General features: G+C 43.0%; 1 protein-coding gene across 2 annotated transcripts in view; it reads left to right on the top strand.

Annotated features, from left to right (window-relative positions):
- Positions 1-24044, top strand: part of PLD5 (phospholipase D family member 5) — a 369722-nt gene that overhangs the window by 44631 nt on the left and 301047 nt on the right. The window contains exon 1 of one of the 2 annotated variants that reach the window (XM_003935333.4): positions 2555-19470. The exons of the other annotated variant lie outside the window; for it this stretch is intronic. Within the exon in view, the coding sequence (XP_003935382.1) occupies positions 19468-19470 (3 nt within the window). The 5' untranslated portion in view covers positions 2555-19467. Of the gene's footprint in view, positions 1-2554; positions 19471-24044 lie in introns of those variants that run through there. 2 annotated transcript variants of the gene reach the window in all.

Raw genomic sequence — 24044 nt, 5'->3', positions numbered from 1 at the left:
AGTGAACAAAGTGTGCTCCTTATTCATCAAGCATCTGAGAAAATCTTTAGAAATTGTGAGGTTATCAAGCCCATACATCTTCAGTTTATCAAAATCCATGATTCCACCGAGCCTCAAATAGCTCCTCTGTGGTGGGAAGTGAGTGCTGACTCCATTGTCTGCTCCGTGAACACATCCAATTTAAATGTGAACACCTGCCCTTCCATGAACAAATCAGTCATTCCTTCCTTTTTCTGCAGTTTTAAGTTCAATGTGCTTAGATATTTTTGCAACACAAAGTAAAATACATAATCTTGTGGGTTATTGAAATCAAACAGGGTGGTCTCCAGAGTCCCTTAATTTCAAAAAAGACGCTCTGTAAAAGCAGCTCAGTTAATGCTTTCAGCAAGATTCTATCACTTCACTGACTTAATTAAAGCAGATTGCTTTCAAATACTCCATAAACTGGGATAGCTAACAGTGGGAACATGAAGAAAAATCATAATCTTGGTTCTTCTCCAGCTCATTACGTAACTAACTTGATTGGCTTCAAAGTTTAGAACACATTTTGTTTTAGGAAATCCTCTCACCAAAACAGTTATAGTTCATCTAAAACTCTGTTTCAGGAATCCAGCCTGTGTCATTGTGTGTTGCGTATGGATATCTAGTACTTACGGTACTCTTTAGATTCTCTTCTGTCTTTTCTCTTTTTATGTGTCATTTTTCTCTTTCTCACAAAATCTCAAGGTATTTGGAGATTAAGAAAATGAAACGAAACACAGATATCTAGTATTTACAGTACTAGGTATGGAAAAACAACTAAGCCTGGAGGTTCTAGCAAGGTAGGCGATATATTTTATACCCATTTCACTCAGGAATTAACTTCCTAAGCGCCAAAGTGAGTCAGTTATGGGCTTTCAAGACCTTCACTTCCCACTGCCTTGCAGGCAACTGGAATGGGATTGGCTCCTCAGGAGTAGCCTAAATCTGAGGAAGGTCTCTTGTAAAATGAGAAGAGAAAAGGACACCCTAGGGTAACCAGCGCTGATTTTTTTTCCGAAATTGTCTCTTGCACTCTGCAACAGAACGAGGTTTGGAGCTGGGGCAGAATTGGAGGAATTTGCAGGTTTAGGAAGGGAATCGAGAGGTCTAAAGGGTGGGTGCAGCTGCAACAGGGAGGTGGCTGATGCTCTCAGACTTAGCCCCCCCGGGAAGAAGTCTAAGGAGATGAAAAGCAGACAGCCCAGGCCAGCTCCACCAGGAGCCTCGATACGTTTAGCCCTAGATCATGATGCCGTTTGGACTCCCTCACTGCTCCAAGAGCCTCTGTGGCCTGGAAGGAGATCTGTAGTGTTGTTCATGTCAGAGACCTGGCCACATTGTCTTGGACAAGGCATGGTGTTTGAGGAGCCTGCTAACCCCAAAGGGGAGTGCCTGAGTCCAGTGCCAGGGCTGCAGGATACGAGCAGGCAGAGCTGGGCTTCTGAACACAGCTGAGATTCCTGGACACGGAAAGAGGAGACAGGGGCAGGGAAGGAAGATCAACTTCTTGCTCGTTGGGTAGACGAAGGTAGACGTGAGTTTTAATTTGGAAAGTGGAAGAATGCCGTCTAGTTTTCTCTACACCCAAGCTGACAGAGCCAGTATGTCAGTTACATTTGCCCCTCCTTCATCTCCAGCAATGTTTGATATTTGTATTGTTAATAGTAATAATAGGGAATATTATTCAGTGTTAATAATTGGATACCTGTTATGTGACTAGATTCTAATAGATGATTACATTTTCTTAATTCTTATAACATTGCATGGCGGGTTTTATGATTCTTGCTCTACGAAGGCTTGGAGGTAGGAAAAATTAACTAGCTTGCCTAAAGCCACTCAGCTAAGTGAGTGATGGCTCCACAATTCAAACCCAACCCAGAAGGATGCTACAGCCCCTCCCATTTTTTTCTGGCAGCCATCTGGTTTGCTTTTCCTGGTGCATCAAGTTGGATCAATAATGTTTATCATGAAGGGAAATGATTTTACGTGGGCAGATAATGGGCCTCAGATAAGCTTTGTTATCTGTGTATTATGCTGGTGATTTTGCTTCGGGGAAGAAACTGACTTTATGAGTCCTATTCTCAGCTCTTCTTCTCTGGACAGACACAGTTTGTTCTGATTGTGTAGACACAGTTCTAAGTGGTGCTTGGGGATTCTGGCAAAGGTTCGTGCATGTTCCCTGGAGGGTAAGACATGTGGAGCAAAGAGCTTCTACACCTGGGCTGCATAGCAAGACCCCATGTCTAATTTTTTTTTTTTTTAATTAGCTGGGCATGGCAGCTTGTGTCTGTAGTCCCAGCTCCTCAGGAGGCTGAGAAGGGAGGGTAACTTGAGCCTAGGAGTTGGAGGTTACAGTGAATTATGACCACACCCCTGCACCCCAGCCTGGGCCACAGAGCAAGATGTTGCCTAAAACAGAGCTTTTACAAATACATGAGAAAAGACAACTCAATAGACTAATGGACCAAACTGTGAGAAGACAAAATTCAGAATCCAGAGATCTATTAATACAAGTGGGCAATAAATAATAACTTGTGAGTTCAGCAATCATTCAAGTATTTATTGCCCACTTGTATTAATAGGTCTCTGGATTCTGTACAGATTAGAGAAACATCGCAACTCTGTTTTACATCTATCAGCTTATCAAAAAAGAAAAATGATTGAAGATATCTAGGGTCAGTGAAGGGCAATAAAGCATCCCCATTTGGAAGAATATAGGTGTAGCTTCTCTGGAGATCAATTTGGCATTACCTACTAAATCTTTTAACATCTGTACAAGCAATCCCACTTCTAGAAATACACTTTCAAGAAACACTGATGCATATCTTTATGAGGCTCTTTATTGTTTAAAATAGTAAACAAAGATGCAATCCAGATGTCCATTTCCAGGGGGACTGTTAAACAGTTGACAGCTAATTAGTTTAGTGTGGCAGTTGAGATGGTGGACTTTGGAACCAGACTGCCTGAGTCTGATTCACGGCCTCACCTCTCCCTAGCTGTATGCCCCTGAGGAAGTTATTTTTCTTCTCATGTCTCAGTTTTTTTTTCATCAGTGAAGAGGATAAGAAATAGTGTCTATCTTATAGAATTGTTATGAGTCGTGATTGAGTTAAAACGTGTAAAACACGAGGAGCCTGATGCATAGTAAGCATTATGGAAGTGTTTGCTATGATTGTTACTGTTATTTTGTGAAATACCATTGTCATCAAAGAAATTGATGGGAAAAAGTATAGATATATACGTGTGTATATATCTACATATGCTGATATTGACCTGGAATAGTCCATCATAAAAAATGTTAGGAGTAGAATGTTTCAGAACAATGTGTATGGTAAAATCTCATTGAGTGTAATAAAAGTTAAAATCATATTTGTAAAGGTCTGCAAATATGTGTATAAAACTGCCCACGGTAGTTTAAGAAGTAAGTTATTTAATTAACATGAGGAGTGAAATGGTGGTGATAAGAAAGGCTATTCTATTTTATTTTGCCCCAAAATTACTTGAAATTTATTTATCTCACTTTTGCAATGAGAGAAAAATAAGGATAATTTACCTATCTGGCTGGCATATTGTGAGGCTATTACAATGTGTCTGTATATTAGGTGTTGATCTAACCATCATATTGGAAAGGTATCCAGTAGCTTCCAGCATAACTTAAAATTGGCTCTGTCCAAAATTAGGTTAGAGCCCATCACAAATGCCTAAAATCAATAAATCACTATGAAAATTACCATGTGGGGACGTGAGTTGTTTTGGAACTCAAAATACTCTGGCTAAGTTAAAAGACCTTGTTATGAAAATAACAGATTTTCATTTCCTCTCTAATTTTATAACGCTTGGCACTCCTATTTTTGTTTTGCTGTGAAATGTTTGAAAAGGAAATGAGTGTACACACAGTTTTATTTTCCAAAATAAATACAATTTTAATTCTGCCAAGAGACTGTAGGGCTCAGTGGCATGGAGATATTGCTTTGGAGGGCAGGTCGACTGGGTGCCCAGCGGAAGGGGCTTTCTTCAGATCTCTGAACTCAAGCGTGAGCACCTGCGTCACCGACAGACTGAAGCGGCTTCTAAACCCTCTAACAAAGGCCCTTTTGGGAGGGTGCTTCTCCCCGGTGCTTGGGAACCCTCCTTCAGCAGTAGTGACTCCCATGCACACACACCACCTGGTGGGCTCTCGTGGTAACTTCAATGATTGTGTCAGGAGCGCGGGTTCTGCTGTAACTTGGATTTTCCCTTCATTGCACCGTGTGGAGAGGTCAGGTTAATGAAGAAGATCCTATTTCTGTATTCATGACTCTGCCAGTTCCATTCTCTAGTGATAAGGGGTGGGGTGAGGTAATCGTCAAATGGCTGCATGTAGTCAAGAGACGAGATGGTTACAGGAATTCTAAGAAGACTGCTTTTATTCTTTTTGGAAGAGCAAAGGAGCTGTTTTTTATAAAAACCATAAAGTTTTTTTTTCTTGCCTGTATATAAAATGTTGAGAAATGTAAGCAGTACATAGTGCACAGACGACTGTAACCAGTACCTGCAAGATATCCAGAATTGACAAGTGTGAACATTTGGTAATACCGAATATACAGGGCCATTTTTAACTGAAAAGAAACAAAACATTGCAGAGAAAGACAAAGTTTCTTTTAGTAAAAACAATTTATTTATTTATTTTTTATTTTAATTAACAAATGAGAATTGTTATAATGTGATGATTTGACGTATGTATTTACCTTGTGGGATGATTAAATTAAGCTGCTTCACATATCCATCACCTCACATACTTACCTTGTTTTGTGGTGAGGACATCTAAAATCGATCATTCTCACAATTTTGAAATGCATTGTTGTTAATTGCAGTCACTCTGCTATACAATAGATCTGTAAAACTTATTCTTCCTAACTGAGACTTGGTAGCCTTTGAACTGCACCTTCCTGTTCCCCAACCCTGCCCAGCCCTGGTAACCACCACTCTACTCTCTATTTCTATGAGTTCATTTTTTTTTTTTTTTGAGATAGAGTATCGCTCTATCACCCAGGCTGGAGCGCAGTTGCGCGATCTCGGCTCACTGCAACCTCCGCCTCCCAGGTTCAAGCGATTCTCCTACCTCAGCCTCCTCAGTAGCTGGGATTACAGGTGCGTGCCATCATGTCCAGCTAATTTTTGTAACTTTAGTAGAGATGGGGTTTCACCATGTTGGCCAGGCTGGTCCTGAACTCAAGTGATCTGCCCGCCTCAGCCTCCCAAGGTGCTGGGATGACAGGTGTGAGCCACCATGCCCGGCCGAGTTCCCCTTTTTATAAGTAAGATCATGCAGCATTTGTCTTTCTGTACCTGGCTTCTTTCATTTAGCATAATGTCCTCCAGGTTTATCCATGTTGTTGCAAATAACAAGAATTTCTTTCTTTTTTAAGGCGGAATAACAGTCCTTTGTGTATATATACCACATTTTCTTTACCCATTAGATAAAAATCTCTTTTGAATCTGCCCCTAATTGCGTGCCCTTACTGATTTGTCACTGGCAATCACTATTATCAAGTTGTTGAATATCTCGATGGTCCATCCATTTTCTACTTTAAAGTTCTACTCAGTTCAATTCAGTAGATATTACTGAATATCTCCTGTATACCAGGTACTGTTCTACACACTTAGGATACATCAGGCAACAAAACGAACAAAATATTTTCCTTCATGAAGCTTATGGCCTTACAACGGAAGACAAATAATACTATTTTGCAATGACATGTTATATTAGGAAAGTGCTACAGGGAATAAAGCGAAATTCTAGTAGGATGGGGGAATCAGGATTACATGTAGGAGATAGGCAGTATTCAGTATAAAATGAAGTGATCAGGATAAGACTCTTTGACAAGATGTGATTTGAGCGAAGCCCTGAAGGAGGTAAAGGAATTAGCCAAGTGTTTTTCCAGAGGAAGAGCATCCTAGACTGGGTGAGGATGTGCCTGGCATTTCTGAAGAACAGCAGAGAGGCCGGTGTGGCTGCGCTGGAGGGAACAAGTGTAACAATAAAAGTAGAAGAAGTTGAAGATGGAAGAGGTTAGCAACAGGGCCTGGGAAACGGGATCACACAAAGCCTGCTAGCCATTGTTAAAACTTTGGCTCTTTCCCTGAAATACATTGCAGGGTTTCAGGTACGCAAGTGACATGATCTGGTTGCATGTTGTGTTTGAAAATCTATTATAGATTATAAGGTGATAAGAGTATAATAAAGAAGATGAATTAGGAGTCTCTGTAATAATCCAAAAGAAAGATCATGTTGCCTGGGCTCGGTGGCTCACACCTGTAATCCCAACACTTTGGGAGGCTGAGGCCAGCAGATCATGAGGTCAGGAGTTCAAGACCAGCCTGGTCAACATAGTGAAACCCAGTATCTACAAAATTACAAAATTACAAAAATACAAAAATTAGCCGGCTGTGGTGGTGGTTGCCTGTAATCCCAGTTACTCAGGAGGCTGAGGTGGGAGAATTGCTTGAACCTGGGAGGCGGAGGTTGCAATGAGCCAAGATCGTGCCACCGCACTCCAGGCTGGGTGACAGTGTGAGACTATGTCTCAAAGAAAAAGATCATGTTGGCCTGGGTGAGACTCGTAATAGGGGGCAAAATGTTTGACTTCTGGATATATTTATATATTTTCAATGTAGAGTCCGAGTGATTTCCTGAGAGATTAAATTTGGAATGTCAGTGAAAGAAAGGAGTCAAGGAAGATTCCATTTTCTTAATTGAGGTGGAATTTACATAGCCTAAAATGAGCCATTTCGATGCACAATCCAGTGGCATTTAGTATGTTCACAGTGTTGTGTAGTGATCGACTCTACTTAGTTCCAAATCACTTCTGTCACCCCAAAAGGAAACCTCATATCCAGAAAGAGTCACCTGCCATTCTATTCTTTTCCAAACCTCTGGCAACCACAAATACAATTTCTACTTCTATTGATTTATGTGTTCTAGGTATTGCATGTAAAGGGAATCACACGATGTGTAACCTTTTGTGTCTGGCTTCTTTCCCTTAGCACGATGCCTTCACAGTTTGTCACGTTGTAGCTGTGCGGGCACGTCCCTCCTCTCTGTGGTGGAGTGCCTTTTCACTGTATGGACAGACACCACGCTGTGCTTCTCTATTCATTCATCGGGAGACACTTGGGCTGTTTCCACTGCTGGCCCTTGTGATGGTATGGAGATGAAAATGGATGTTTGTTTCCATACTTGATTTCAGTTCTTTGGGGTATATACCTAGAAGTGGAGTTGCTGAGTCACTTGGTATTCCTGCGTTTAACCTTTTGAGGAACCGCCAGATTGTTTCCACAGTGGCTGTATTATTTTACAGTCTCACCAGAATGGGAGAATGAGGGTCTCCTCACCAACTTTGTTATTTTCTATTAGGCTTTTAAATTTTTATTAGTGCCACCCTTACGAGTTCGACTACAAAGCTTTTGGCTTATAAAAATAGAATTGCCATAACTGAGGTAAGGAAGGGTACGTGCGAAATAGGGAAGAATGGGATGAGAATCAGCGTTGAGTCTGCGTAGGGTGAGATGCCTCCTGAGCATCCAGGTAGCACTGTGGGGTTGACATTGGAGAGATGAACAGATTTGGGCTGAAATATAATATGGAGCCACTGGTACTTAGTTGCCACTTAAGTCCACGGGACTAGGGGAACGTAAAGGGCTCAAAGGCACTCCAAAATTAAGAGGTTGGGCCAAAAAGAAGGGACGTGAAACAGACAGAAAAACAAGAGAGTTTCATGTACTGAAAGACAAGTGAGAAAAACATGGCAAGGAGGCGGAATGAGTGGTAGTGTGAAAAGCTCTGAGAGATTAAGTCAGGTCAAAACTGAGAAATGGGGTTTGGATTTGCAGTGTGGAGGCCACAGGCAACCTTCCTGTGAGCAGTGTCAGTGGAGTGGGGGAAGTGGAGCCAGTTGGTATAACTGAATAATAATACTTTCCAAATATCGTCACACAGGGAAGTGAAGACATGGGACAGTGGCTGGTGGGGAAAATGAGGAGAATGGAAGGCCTTTAAAAAATATATATATATATATGGGAAAATAATAGCATGCCGTATGCTAATGAGCATGATCCAGTGTAGAGTAAGAAAATAGATTTTTTTTTCTTAGAAGAGGATATGATTGTCAAAGAGATATCCTGAGTGCACATGAGGATGCGATACAGCCTACAAGTAGAGGAACTGCCTTGGGATGGGAGCATGGCCAGTTCATTCTTGGTAATAGATGGGAAGGCAAGTCCTAGATACTTACGCAGATGCTGGAAAGTGGGAGGAGAAGGCAGTGTCGTCTGTGGTTGTGAAGTATGAGGAAGAACTTACGCTGAGAGTAAGAATGAGAGAGAAGGCGCTGGAAGTTTGGGGAGAGGTAAACGAGTGTGAATAACCCTTTGGGAGATGCGATGAATAGATGGAGTAGAGATGAGAAGCATGATTGTGTGGGAACATTAGGAATCCTTTTGGGATGCAGCACGAATTTGGAGTTTGTTTTTCCCTCGCCTTGCTGGGCTGTGACAATTCAGGAGAACGGAGTTGGAGGTACTGGGTCCGAATGAGTGCCACAAAGCAGGAGAAGGGTGTGGGCATAGACGGCGTGGACAAGCGAGCGTCTCTCTGACTGGTTTTGATTTTAAGCTGGATAAAGAGACAACATCATGTGCTCTCGGGACATGGTGCTGCAATCAATGGATTGCCAATCCTAGTGGGGCCAATAAACGGTTGAAATCACGGTACCACAGACAGCGGGAGGAAAAGGTATGAGCTTTTGGCAAGGGTGGGAGGCATGAGATTGACAATAGGGAGCATTCGCAGCTAGGGATGATGACACGGAAGGGAGTGGTGGAGGCGGCATGGAGGAGGCAGGTGTTGAAAGTGATGGTTCAAGGAAACGAAGCACCAGTGTGTTGGAAAGATCATCCACATATATGGTGACATTTTTAGGATTAAGGCTCAAGTAATGTTGGAGACAGTGACGGTGAGAAAAAAGGAATTGACCCAGGAATCAATGGGTAATGGTGCCACTGAGGAGTATTGGATGTTCTAGTCTGACGACAGCAGGAGCTTCTTTGGGGAGAAGGAAGGGAGAATGAATAGTCTCAAAGAGGCAGTGAAGAGCAGTGAGGATCTCTGTGCAAACCTCCTTCTCTGGTGGCACAAGGTCTAAGGGAGGAAAAACAGCCTCCTCTGGAGAGGGTTGTAGTCCAGGCAATGGCTCCAGGGAGAGTCCGTTTTCTTTTTTTAAAATTTCAACTTTTATTTTATATATGGGGGGGGTCCATGTGCACATTGGTTACATGGGATGCTGAGGTTTGGAGTATGGATCCCATCACCCAGGCGGTGAGCGTAACTGGGTTTTCAGCCCACGCCCCTGTTCCTTCCTCCCTGCTCAGTAGTCCCCCGTGTCTCTGGTTCCCATCTTTTATTTCAGGTGTGCTCAGTGTTTAGCTCCCACTTATAAGTGAGAATATGCAGTATTTGGTTTTCTGTTCCTGTGTTAACTCAACTAGGAATATGGCCTCTAACTGCATCCATGTTACTGCAAAAGACATGATTTTGTTCTTTTTTATGGCTGCATAGTATTCCATGGTGTATATGTACCACATTTTCTGTATCCAGGCTACTACTGATGAGCATTTATGTTGATTTCATGTCTTAGCTATTGTGAAAAATGCTTTGATGAGCATATGAGTGCATGTGTCTTTCTGGTCAACACATGCAAAGAATTTTTGGCCAAGAATTGGTCTTGGCAAAGAATTTTTGGCAAAGCCCTCAAAAGCAATTGCAACAAAAACAAAAATAGACAAGTAGGACCTAATTTAATGAAAGAGTTTCTGATCAGTAAAAGAAACTGTCAACAGAGTAAACATATAGCTTACAATAGGAGATGATATTTGTAAACTATACACTTAACAAAGGCCCAGTATCCAGAATCTGTAGAAAATTGAAATCAACAAGCAAAAAACAAATAAACCCATTAAAAATGGGCAAAGGACATGAACAGACACTTCTTAAAAGACAAACATATGGAAAAATGCTCGGCATTTTTCTAAGCATCAGAAAAATGCAAATCAAAATCACAATGAGATACCATCTCACAACAGTCAGAATGGCTATTACTAAAAAGTCAAAAAACAGATGCTGGCTAGGCTGAGAAGAAAAGGGAATGCTTATACACTGTTGGTTGGAATGTAAATTAGTTCTGCCACTGTGGAAAGCAGCCTGGAGGTTTCTCAAAGAACTTAAAACAGAGCTACCATTCAACCCAGCAATCCCATTAGTGGGTATATACCCAAAGGAAAATAAATCATTCTATTGATTTTCTGTTTGAGCAAAGAGAAGTAGGACAGATTGAGGAATAGATACTAATGGACAAATTAGTCATTATATGTATGTGACTTTTAAAAAATAAAAGGCAACGTGGTATTTGAAATCAAATTACTAACACAATTGCAATCCCTTCCTGAGCATATGACCTGTGATTTAGAGAACCAACTGCTACCTACTATAATAGACCTCCAACAGAGTTCCAGCATATAAAAGGTTATCTACTGTGTGTTGAATAAATTAATATAAAATATCATTATGCCAGGTTGAGATCAAGGAGGATATGGCAGAGGCTTAGAATTTCTAAAACAAATGGGATGTTCTCTGTTAGGGTTCTATTCTATTTAACAAACTATTGAGAACTGAGTGCCTGCTATGTGCTGATATGGAACAGGACAGATGAAGTCCCTGCTCTTTTTTGAGGCAGAGTCTCACTCTGTCACCCAGGCTAGAGAGCAGTGGCACGATCTTGGCTCACTGCAACCTCCACCTCCCAAGTTCAAGTGATTCTCCCGCCTCAGCCTCCTGAGTGCCTGGGACTACAGGTGCGTTTTAACATGCCCAGCTAATTTTTGTATTTTTAGTAGAGATGGGGTTTCATCACATTGCTCAGGCTGGTCTGGAACTCCTGACCTCAAGTGACCCACCCACCTTGGCCTCCCAAAGTTTTGGGATTATAGGTGTGAGCCACCATACCTGAAGCTTGATTTTTTTCAATGGAGCTTAAATTTAAATGGGTATAATTCATGGATATAAGACTAGATTTTTAAATGAAGAGACTTGTGCATGATTGGAGTATTTTGCACTAAGCTCCCAAATATTACTGAAAATCTTATTTAGAAGTGTGCTCATTCCAATTTATGCATAACTAGACCTTTCCACAGCCCCATTATGCTTGAGGATGTATGTGTGTATGAATGTTTCTGTTGTTTGTGTAGGGAGGAGCAGAAGGCAGTAGATAGAGAGGAAGAGTCTGATGTCTTTATTATCTTCTTCCTTCCTCCTCTCATTCTCAAATCGAGTTTGAAAGCCTAGAGTGCTCAGCATGGAATTAGAAGAAATTATGAAGTTTAACTTTCTTATTTTGTCATTCACTAATCCTATTTCAATAGATCGAAGAGTACCATTTGGATATGTAAGTGATGGAATTGATTTAGAGAAATAGAATAAGCAAGAGTGTTCTCGGCATCTTTTGTGGTGTTTGTTATAGATATGTTCCTTTTTGCAAAGCTAGAGACTTTCTTTTTGTTTCCATTCAAGCGCACATACGGAAGGAATTAGGAAATACGTGCTGTGGATGCAGTGACCGGTGGGGATTTGGGTGCCCTGAAGAGCACTGACTCCCCCTGAAGGGCCAGTAGCTTCTGGACCAGGTCTGTGATGCAGTGTGGAAATGCAATCCCGCAGGGGCCAGATCTCCTGATTTTTCACACACACACAAAAAGATTTAATGAATTCCCCCCCTTTTTAAATGTTGGGAGCTAATTCCACCGTGTTCATCCCACAGGTGGCCAGGTTGCAGGGTCTGATACAGACCCTCAGCAAACAAATGGCACCATTTATAATGCCTAATACCGGTCATGGACAGTTCAGACAGTAATTCTGATTATGCAGACTTGGTTGCTGATGGGTGCATGCAGCCTGCAATGTCTCAGTCTTCCCTACTTTAAATCTGAACAGATTTTTCTTGCTGTTTTTAGAGTTCTTTAGGGCAGCATGGTCCCATAGAAAGTTCTACAGTGATGGACATGTTCTGAATGTGTGCCTTTCAGTCCGGTCGCCACCAGCCACATGCGACCCTTGAGCACTCGAGATACGGATAGTGTGACTAAGGAATGGGAGCTTAAATTTTGTTCAATCTGAATTAGTTAAATGTAAATCATCACCTGTAGCCAGTGGCTAGCCAGCCTTATCTGAAGGTCTCTGTACCATTCTCATCCCCTCAGAAACCCAACCCAGAGTCACTGAATTGAGCCAAACGAATGCATGCCTTTGATTGCAAAGCAGGGTAAGGAGGAAAGCGAAGAAATCCACTCCAGCCTTGGTGGGGGTCAGGAGAAAATTCCATGTGCCTAAATTTATGAAGCTTATACATCACATTGACACATTCTTAAATAAAATATATTCCTATCCTCTTACCTGTGAAATATGTCTTCACAATGTCCTGGAAGGCAAGGTTCAAATTTAGGATTCCTGGACTCCTAGGGCTCTGCCCTGGAGCACAGTGGCCTGGGGGGAGCTGGCCCTTCTGTCCCCTCCCCAGCTCTACGCTGCACTCCCGGACAGAGTGGAACTTTGCATAACCTGCAGTTCAAGGACCATCTTTGGGACACTTCAGTGGATCAGATGGTATGTTCTCTCTTTTCTCTCTCCTGGCTGTAGCTGCATTTGATTTTAAGACACCTTACACAGCTTTGTAGAAATGCCATAGAAAGTGAGCTCCTGTATTGATCTGGGCATAAAGCTCCCCTCTGGGACAAGTGCTATGATCTGATTGATGCCTCCGGGGACCCCATGTAAGCGCCTACCTCATTGCCTACAAATTGAAGGATAATCACTTTTCTAAATGGGCTTGCACTGACTTCTTCAGAGGCAAATTAGAACTGAACTTGGCTGCTGCCTTCAAAGTGTGTAAGAGCTGAAACAAGGTACAGGTGTGACTTTGGTCAAAGGTTAATAAGGAGTGTTCACTTCATTAAGCTGCTTGCTCACCATCACTAAATTGTCTTCAGCAATCTGTGTCAGAGGACTTCTTATTTGGGGCAGTTCTTTATGGCCTAAATAAATAAATAAATAAATAAATAAATAAATAAAGGTTGGGAGGGTGGCCAGGGGAGTGGAAGATAAATTACAGATTGCTTTTAATTCATGTATAAATCAACCCAGTGAGCACCATGTGATTAAAGTCATTAGTTAAAACATCAAGTATCTTGATGCTCAGAAGGCATCTTTATTATCTTCATCTAAATAAAACTTTTCAAATGATTTGCAAATTCTGGCATTAAAATAGGTAGAAGAGAATAAACATAATAGTCACACTGTGCACACATAGATGTGTGTGAAAAACTTGAGCACCTTGAGGTGGAGGGCAGTTTCCAAAGCTTGTTTTGAACAATTGATTGATCACGTTCGTTTCTGCTTGGAGGCATTTACGCCAGTATCGTTAACAGGTAATCAAAGTCATTTTGTTACCTCTTGGAGAAAAGCTGGAGAACGATACCCTGATTGTGCTGGGGCTCCCTCTTGTGGTAAGAAAGAAGAACAGGCACATACGTAATTCCTGACAGCTGAAGTTCACAAGAAATAGCTGTTCCCAGGGACAGAACCCAAAAGGGTAAACTGTGATGATCTGCAAAAATTCAGGGTATCCGGCCAGTTCTCTCTGTAATTCAGGATTGTCTGGGAAACAAATTCCATGCTTTCCGTTAGATATTTTAGACCCCACAACACACTCTGATCTACAATTGCTGCTACCCTGCTTAAGGACACTCACATTTTACCACTCTCTCCTCAATTTCCTTTCTATTACAGCCTCTTTTCAGCATTAGATACTGTTTTATATGATTTCGTAGCTCATAAATAATACCTTAATAGAAATTAATGTAAATATGTTACTGATGAAATATGCTTTCCCCTGTGTCTCTTTTCATATATGCAAATGCTTAGCAGTCTTGGGTGGTTTTAGAAAGTGATAGTTTCTTTTTCTCAGTGCCTCAACCTAATTTTTTCTCTGCCAACATCAGTTGAAGTCTGTTGAAACAGAAACCTTTGAAATATTATTAGAAGCTGAAAGACATCCCTACATGCTTTATGATCCTTAGACTGTTTAGGTCTGCAGAGTCTTGCTCTATTGCCCAGGCTGGAGTGCAATGATGCGATCTTGGCTCACTGCAACCTCTGCCTCCTGGGTTCAAGTGATTTTCCTGCCTCAGCTTCCCGAGTAGCTGGGATTACAGATGCTCGCCCCACGCCTGGCTAATATTTTTGTACTTTTAGTTGAGACGGGGGTGGGGGGGTGCGGCGGTCTCACCATGCTGGCCAGGCTGGTCTCAAACTCCTGACCTCAAGTGATCTGCCTACCTTGGTCTCCCAAAGTGCCTGGATTACAGGTGTGAGCCACTGCGCCCAGCCTGAGGTTATTTTGAAAGTATCGTCTTGCCTGTGTGACTCTTTCAAAGGGGCTCTAATCACCAGTGCATGGTGAGGTCCCCTAGCCCTGCTGCCTGAATTAGCTGCAACTGTGAGGCTGAGAAGGCGTGGGTGAGGCTAAGCATATCCAATGGCCAGGCAGAATACATAGGCAGCACGGGAAGATAGGACTCGGGGTTAAACCTGGTGATGAGAGAAAGAAAGACAAGCAGTTTGCAGCACTGTTCTTGGTTCTTTAATGGGAGGGAGTGGGCAGGTGCCATTCTGCTGCCATGGGATAATTAGGAGTCTATATCTCTTTGTTTTCTCTAAATTCTACGCTAAAGGGGAGCCCTAAATTGTGTTAGTAGGGAATGGGGGTCACAGTGGCCATAGGGAGCTTCCAGTCTCTAGTGACTACCTTTTTAGAATCCCAGGTGCACTTTTCGTTAATGCAGGACCAGCATTTGAAAACAGTGAATAGGTGAATAAAGAATACTGTGAGGAGGGAGGTAATGATGTCTTGTTGGGCTTCTCAAAGACGTTTCCAAGACCTTTCAGTGGTACAATAACAACTTCATTAAAAAGAGAAAATGGATTTGCTCATAAGGAAACACTAAATGAGGCCAGGCTCAGTGGCTCACACCTGTAATCCCAGCACTTTGGGAGGCTGAGGCTGGAGGATCACAAGGTCAGGAGTTTGAGACCAGCCTGGCCAACATAGTGAGACCCTGTCTCTACTAAAAATACAAAAATTATCTGGGTGTGCTGGTGGGCACCTGTGTTCCTGGCTAATTGGGAGACTGAGGCAGAAGAATCGCTTGAACCTGGAAGGCAGAGGTTGCAGTGAACCAAGACCGTCCCACTGCACTCTAGCCTGGCCTGCAGAGAGAAACTCTGTCCTGCCCCCACCCCCGCCACCCCCGAAAAGAAAAAAGAAAAGAAAAGGAAAAAAAAAAAAAAAACCACTGGATGAAATAGATACAACTTCTATGCAGTTTGTCTTAGTCTCTTTAGGCTGCTATAACAAAATTACCATAAACTAGGTAGCTTACAAACAAAGAAACTTATTTCTCATGATTCTGGAGGCTGGAAAGTCCAAGATCAAGTCACTGGCAGAGTTGATCCCTGGAGGACCTGCCTCCTGGTTCTGCCTTGAGAGAAGGCGGTCTCCCTTGGTCGTCTTTTATGAGAGTAACTGATCCCGTTCACGAGGGCTCCTCGCTCTTGATCTTGTCACCTTCTAAAGACCCTACCTCCTAACACCGTCAAGTTGGAGATTAAGTTTCAACATATGAATTTGGAGGGGCCACAAACATTCAGACAGTCGTCCAGTTTGTAATCGGATTTCTCTTTCCTTGCATCCTCCCATGTTCAGAAGAGTGGGACTAGCTTTCTGCTGGGCATTTTGCTTTTCATTGCTGTACCGAGATATTCTAGTGGTTTGGGGTGTGTGGGAAGACAGGCCCCAGTGGGTGCAGAGGGAAGGACTGGCTCTCCGGATGTGCACATCAGGGGTGGGAGGCAGGATCTGGCTCTGTTACCCAGGCTGGAATGCAGCGGAGCAATCTCAGCTCAGTGCAACCTCCACCTCCCGGGCTCAAGCCATCTGTCCACCTCAGTCTCCCAAGTAGCTGGGACTACAGACACACGTCGTTACACCAAGCTAATTTTTGTGTTTTTTGGTAGAGATGGAGTTTCACCATGTTGCCCAGGTTCGTCTCAAACTCCTGGGCTCAAGCAATCCACCCACCTCGGCTTCCCAAAGTGCTAGAATTATAGGCGTGAGTCACCATGCCCTGCCCGGATGGCCACATTTTTAAATGAAGGTATATGAACTACTATTTTATAGAAAAGTCCAAGTTTTTTTCTGCTTCTCACTCTCCAGAACTTCCTAACTTTCTGGCTGATGGTTTGTGAGGCTGGGTATCAATGAGGTGGTCATGGTTCAGTGTGTTCTGACCAGATCAAGCTGAGAAGTGTAACAATTTTGGTAATAAAGGTGCCAAACAATTTTTCACAACAGTAGAATCCTGGTTGAGTCAACAGGCAGATGATTATTAAGAAATCTTTCTCCATAGTCCCTTGCTGTTTCTACCAGGTTAACTTGTTTGAGAAAGAAGGCCCAAGGGCCAGTACACTGTATGTATGAGCATTTTTCATTGCAGAAAAAGCACCGATTGTAAATCTACTTAGATTTATGCAGAGGCCTGACACAGACAGGAGGATGGTACACCCCTGTGACTAACGCAGCTCCTACCTTCGCCTTGCCACTCAGTCCTGTTGGGAGGATTGAGGGAGATGGCACAGACACAGACGCTGAGGACTGAGCCAAAGCCGAGTCCTCAGACAACAATAAAAACCATTCCTGGAATGGAGTGTCTTGTGTGCAAAGGCCTGGAAGTATTGATGATTACAGGGATTTGAGGATACTGCGAGGAGTTGTTTGTGACTAAAGCATACAGAACTAGTAGGAGCATGGTGGGAGAGGAAGCTCTTAGGAGGTCTTTCCTGAGGGACCTTAAATGCCATGAGGAGTCGTCTCAGGTTTTCACCTTGCAGTCAGTAGGATGCTATTCAAGAATTTGAGGTGGGCCCAGTGGCTCACGCCTGCAACCCCAACATTTTGGGACACTGAGGCCGGCAGATCATCTGAGCTCAGGACTTTGAGACCAGCCTGGGCAACACAGTGAAACCCCATCTCTACTAAAATACAAAAAAATTATCCAAGCATGGCGGTGTGCACCTGTAATCCCAGCTGCTCGGGAGGCTGAGACGGGAGAATCGCTTGAACCCAGGAGGCGGAGGTTGTAGTGAGCCAAGATCATGCCATTGCACTCCAGTCTGGGCAACAGAGCGATTCTCTTCTCAAAAAAAAAAAAAAAAAAAAAAGAATTTGATACAGGAAATATATGTTTACAATCTGGCTAGATGTTAAGATACCGAAAAATAAAAACTGAAAACCCCAGCGTCATCCAAGAAGTGTCTGAAGACAATGCATGATTCCATGTTAAATGTCTGGGCGCTGTTGAGTGACAGTCATAGAGAAGGTAAATTGTTGTGAGCTGAAGCTATCAGGGACGTCTTCCTGAAGGACGAAACACTAACATGGCACCTTGAAAAGCAGATGGAAGAAAGGGAGACGTCTCACTCACGCTGTAGTAGGAGATTTCTGTTACTCACAGATAAAGGCTAACGGAAAAACGTGGACCGTGCTTGTTTTCCTGGCCACACTGCAGTAGATGTTGCCACCTCTTCCCACGAGAGGAGACGTGAGTGGACGTGGTCTAAGGGAGGGTCGCAGTGTTTCCAGAGAAAGGCCCTCAGGATAGGATGATGGACGGAGAATCCACATCAAGCAACGTTGGCTCATCCCAGGGTGGAGACAAGTGTTAGATGCTCCAGAGTTTCAGAGCATTGACTTACTAAATCCGTTCTACCCCTTGAAGGGGTGTCTAGAACCTACGCAGTGAAGCATTGAGCTACATCTTGGCCAGATCTTGGTCTCTCATGCGGGCACCTATTTGACTGCCATATTGGCTTATCTATTCTAAAAGACGTTTCCTCAGAGGGAGTGAAAATGTGTGTATTTTTCTGGGGCTTTGTGGATTCACAGCTGCTCCTTGATGTCATTTGGCCTGATAAATGCTGCAGATGCTTCTAAGGAATCAGAACCCTTGGCCATCAGCATGAATTGTATTCCTGGGGATGAATTTGCTCTAGAACAAGTATTTAGCTTTGCTGGAAGTTATTTCTGCCCTTTCTAGGCCTAACCATATGAGGGGATGTGAATTTTTCCTTTTGAATGAGAGGAAAAGCAGTAACAAAAGGAACCCAATCCAAGCCCAGAACAAATCAGCTCCAAGCAAAAGGAATTTTGCCAATTCATGGAACTCTGCCAACATTTCCAACAGTGGTGGGAAGTCAATTGATTAACTCAGCTGGTAAATATTCTACAGTGGAATAGATGCTGTCCTGAGGATACAGAGGTGAACAGGAGCAGCATGGTATCTGCCCTCCCGAAATGTACAGGTGGTGAAGGAAAGGCAAGTCAGCAGTTTAGCAATCAACAGATGTTTTTGCCTATGTGTGCTATTATCCTAAAGAGCCCCGGTCTGAGCTTTGGATGAGATTCAGCTGCTGCAGCGTGCTAGCTGGGTGATTGAATTCTTCTGAGATAAATTTTTAAACGATAAAATCTGGCCAAAGCACAGGAAAAGCAGAGCCCCGTAATTTCATATAACTGAGCAGCACAGGCTAGATTTAAAGTGTCTTGGAAGAAAGGGTCCCTGCCTTTGAAGAACTTTGATTATACTCTTCAAGCTAAAGCTGTGCGTCTTACACTGCCTTGATGAGCAAAGAACTTTCCTTTCCACCTGTTCAGATTTGACAGCGCCACGCCGCATGATTTAGTCTGGACTTAGCAAACACCCACCAATGACCGAGCTGCCGTAACCATGGAGTGCTCGTCAGCATTGCCCCTCTCGTTCGTCTTTGTCTAGGCAGGATTCTCCTTTACTCTGATTGGAATCGCAGCTGTTTCGACTCAGGTTGGAGGTGCGTGGACGCCAGCTCAGTGCCTGCCTCCCCTGGGTCAGCTTGAGCTCTTACTATCATTTCATTCCACAAGCAACATAACTCCTCTCAGTTTAAAAGGAAAAGAGGGAGAGACATGATTGAACACAGCAGTCCTCGGTGCTTGCTGAAATGCTAAATGAGGGGCCTATGTGTTTAAGAGCACTTTCTAGGGGAAACTCTGAAATTGCAAGCTGCAGCCCTTTCTCCGTGCTCTGTTTGGCTGATTTCCAAAGCATTGAGGCCAGCAATTGAAGGACTGAAATGTAATCGGTGGTGATACGTTTGTGCCACATGAAACATTCTCTGCCTCCAAAGGCGCCAGAGGCTGTGGGAAGCAGCACCTCAGCGACAGCTCCTGGCTGCTGGACTCTGCAGGGAGGGAAGGAAGATTGGTCGCAATGGTAAGAAACTCTGGAGTTTTCTACAGACCTAGTTTGTTACCTGGGAAAGCATACTTAGCCTCTGCTGGTGAAAATGGCTGTTGGTAGCATGAGACTGAACAGTCACTTGAGCTCTGAGGCACTGTCCATTTTTTACTAGAAGGACAGGAACACTCTTTTCACCAGAGCACCGAATTTTGAAAAATGATTCCTATCATGTCAGAGGTAATGGTGCCTTGTAATTAATAAGACCGTTTGCTGGGCTCTGCCAGGGAAGGAGAGTCCCACGGTGACCTCGGGTGTAAACCCTGATTAATGCAGTCTCTGAAGTGTGCTCTTTCCTTTCAAAGTAGTTGTAATTTCCATGAGATGCTTCAAAGAAATCGTTGTCTGTTTTCTCGATATGTTCATGTGGGGTACAGACCCATTCATTCCTAAGCAGCCTGCTTTGAATTGTCACCATTCTGTGAGCTTCACTGTTTACTGGAAGCATCAAGCATTACTACAGCAAACTTCCCCCTGATTTTTTTTCTTTCTTTTAAAACTATCATAGGCAGGCAGCAACCACAGAGACCCAAGTTTTCAAAGAAAGAACGATCTGACTTTGGAGGAAGTGTGTTTGATTCGGTCCTGTAAAGCAAACATTCCCAGGGTGAGGTGATCCTTACTGTAAACTTGAGTTCTTTGGATGAGGCTTTAGAATTCACCATGGAAGTAACAATGTGCTTATCTCCTGGTCTCTGCTCTCTGGGTGTCTTTTCCAAGTGCCGCCTCCCAATCACCCAGGATATGAGCGGGAAAACACGGGAGGGGGAGGAAGGACCCGTGTGCAACAATGGGGCCACTAAACATTTTCTCGAAAGAATGAATGGGTGAAGGATGTTGATAATAATAAGCCTACATAACATTGAGAAAAAAGTAAAGCCTATTACTGTTGAGAGAGAACGCCTGAAATACACGTATCTGACTGCACAGCTGATGTGGGGGAAATGATGTCTGTTTCTAATCCAGATGAATGAAGAGACTGGTGATAAAGGGAGGGTGGGAATTTTTGGAACTGAGTTTGCCTTTCCAACAAGTCAGAAAGGGGGAAATTGGAAACCGGATCTATGAGAATCATTCCTCTGATTCCCTGCCTTCACGCTCCATCCCTAGATCACCCGGAGGCACACAGACCAGAGAAACTGCTGCCAAGACAAAGCTCAGATTTTTCCCTCTTTAGCTGACATCTCGTGCCATTTATTATCTCATCCATTTTAACAGTCCGTCTTACCTGTTGAGGAGTCAAAATAAAGACTCCCTTGTTTCTCCTTAATCAGCAGGATGGGTTAAAAATAAATAAATTAAAAAGCCACATATCCAGCATGAGGATTAGATGGGACACTGAGTGCTTTGGAATGTTTTGCCTGAATGCTTGAGGCATAATCATTCTTTTTTTCCCTTCATTAGCCTGAGAACATTCCTTTAAGGATTATCAAGGACGAAGCTGGAATGCAGGTCCCTCTCTGGCCAGCACACTTTGAGCGTGGGCATTAACATACACATAGTGATATTCACCTACAGTGTTCAGGGCGAAGTGAGAAGCAGGTCAGGGGCTGAGATCACTGAAGTACAGTCATAGTATAAGCAGATGAAAGTATACAGACCTCCAAAGAGAGTGAACTTTCCTTTGGAGTTGCAGGAGGGCTCAGTGGGAACTAAGAGAATCACTCACTGCAAGCTGTTTACATCCAAGGCATCCTCTGGTCATTTTGATTAATTACTATTTAAAAGGTTGGAAAAAAGTACCCAATTTTACAATGACATAAAAGTTTTGGTCTAAGTGAGCTCTTCTTAATGACAGACACTAAAATGGCAACGATTTTACAGGGAAGGCATTCTGACCACCTGGCTTTTGCCAAGGCAACCATGTTTCACCTTTCATTTTAGTGAGAGCTCTGTAAGAGACCACTGATTGGAAGAGGAGTGAATCTATAGATTGGATTTTCATTAAATCCCTTCCATGATGAAAAGGAAACCAATCATGTTTCTCCTCATGCAAATGTGATCAGTTATTTTACTTACCCGAGATAAAAGACACTGTGTTTAAAACCCTCTCCTTGACCTCATTAGAATCAGGAGCATGTCAGAACTTGCTGGATGTTATACCAAACAAGCCAGCCCAGCTTTGGCTCTGACCTCTGATAACTTTTTAAGTTTTATTTATGAATTTAAAGGAAATGCAGATAATTAAATTTATACTACATAATTGCAGATGACTTTAAGATATTTCAAAGCAAGGAAAATGTGTGGAAGTTCTCAATAATATTTTACAAATATCAAGGACATAATGTGCTGTGTGCTAAGTGTTTTAAATGCTTTAGTAATCCCCATTCTTGCTTTTAAATACATAATTTAAAATTGTTACCCCTGTTGCATTGAGGTAAGACACACGGAGTTCTATGCTCTCTGAAGGGCACACAGCTAGTGAGGGGTAGGGCCAGGGTGGGAATGAATGCAGGCTGGCTCTGGGGCCCTCACCCTGAAACCACGTCATCATACAGCCTTTCAAAGTGGAGAGGAAGACAGCCAGTTGTAGACGGGGGCCTGAGAGCAAGTTACAGAAACTTTCAGTGACCCAGTCTCAAAATTTCTACTCGTCTTTGACATTTCCCTCTTCCTGTTCTTCGTTCCCATTGTCACTTGTTTTAGTTTCTTTGTCATTTGCTCATGAACTCCTTATATTCCCACTCAGACCAATTTCCCTTAAACAGCTGTGTCTAACTGGGAGACAGTCTAATGTAAGGAAAGAGGATATAAATTTGCTCAGACAGGGAGTTAAATTTCTTTTTTCTTTTTCTTTATTTCTTTTTTTTTTTTTAAAGATAGGGTCTCACTCTGTCACCCAGGCTGGAGAGCAGTGGCACAATCTCAGCTCATTGCAACCTCCACCTCTGAGGTTCAAGTGATTCTCATGTCTCAGCCTCCTTAGTAGCCGGGACTACAGGCATGCGCCACCACACCCAGCTAATTTTTGTATTTTTTAGTAGAGACGAGGTTTCACCATGTTGATCAGATTGGCCTTGAACTCCTGGCCTCAAGTGATCTGCCTGCCTTAGCCTCCCAAAGTGCTGAGATTATAGGCGCGAGCCACCACACCCAGCATGCTTTTTCTTAATTTTAATTTTTATTGGTATAAATTTATGAGGTATAATTTTGTTATATGCATAGGTTGCGTAGTGGTGAAGTTAGGGAGGGAGTTAAATTTCTTTTTCTTTTTCTTTTTTTTTTTTTTTGAGACATAGTCTTGCTTATTCACCAAGGCTGGAGTGCAGTGGCATGATCTTAACTCACTGCAACCTCCACCTCCCAGGCTCAAGTTTCTTCAGCCTCAGCCTCCTGAGTATCTGGGACTACTGACATGTGGCACCACGCCCAGCTAATTTTTTGTATTTTTAGTAGAGACAGGGTTTTGATGTGTTAGCTAGGATGGTCTCGATCTCCTGACCTTGTGATCCACCCACCTCAGTCTCCCAAAGTGCTGGGATTACAGGCGTGAGCCACCACACCTAGCTGGGAGTTAAGTTTCTGTGTTACACTTTTATTAATTGTGTGATTTTTGTACAGTATTTTAAAAACCTTTTCAATTCTTAGCTTTCTTATCTGGAAAATGGGAATAATGATTCTTACCTCCATTGGGTCACTGTGAAGATTACGTTAATATGTCCGTGTAAAATAGAATGTTTAATTAGGAGATCATGACAAGGAGAAAAATTAGAAGGAAGCTCTAAAAATTAGCTAGGTAAAAATGATATGGATTTAAATTAGAATGGCAGAAAATGAAAGCAGGATGTGAGAGATGATGTGACAGAAAATTCACCTGCACTGGCCGCTGATTGGAGGTGAAATGTAAGAGGGAAAAGCAATGACCCTGGCATTTGAAGCAAGGAGGAAAAAAAAAAGTAAATAAGAACCCCCTCATTGTGATACTGTAATTCTTACATTACTTGGCATGCTACCTGTCTTAGTCAGTTCAGGATGCACTAACAAAATACATCAGACTGCATAACATATGCACAACAGAAGTTTGCCAGGCACAGTGGCTCATGCCTGTAAGCTCAGCACTTTGGGGTGCTGAGGTAGGCGGATCACCCGAGGACAGGAGTTTGAGACCAGCCTGGCCAACATGGTGAAACCTCGTCTCCACTAAAAACACAAAAGTTAGCTGGGCTTGGTGGTGGGAATGTGCAATCCCATCTACTCAGGAGGCTGAGGCAGAGAATCACCTGAACCCAGGAGGCAGAGGTCGCAGTGAGCCGAGTAACCACTGCACTCCAGCCTGGGCAACAGAGCAAGACTCTGTCTCAAACAACAAACAAACAAAATAAACAACAGAAATCAATTCCTGAGAGAGACAAGGAAGTCCAAGATCAGGGTTCTAGCAGATTTGGTGTCTGGAGAGGGCCAGCTCTCTGCTTTATGGATGGTGGCTTCTTGCTGTGTCTTCACATGGTGGTAGGAGCTAGATAGATCTCTGGTGTCTCTCTTATAACGGCACTAATCCAATTAGCTAGGGCAGAGCATTCCAGATATCACCTTCCGGATGCCCCACCTTC

The sequence above is a fragment of the Saimiri boliviensis genome, chromosome 14, assembly GCF_048565385.1.
Source record: "Saimiri boliviensis isolate mSaiBol1 chromosome 14, mSaiBol1.pri, whole genome shotgun sequence".
Classification (NCBI taxonomy): Eukaryota; Metazoa; Chordata; class Mammalia; order Primates; family Cebidae; genus Saimiri; species Saimiri boliviensis.
The sequence above is the reverse complement of the archived record's forward strand: the minus strand, read 5'-3'. Positions and strand labels throughout refer to the sequence as shown.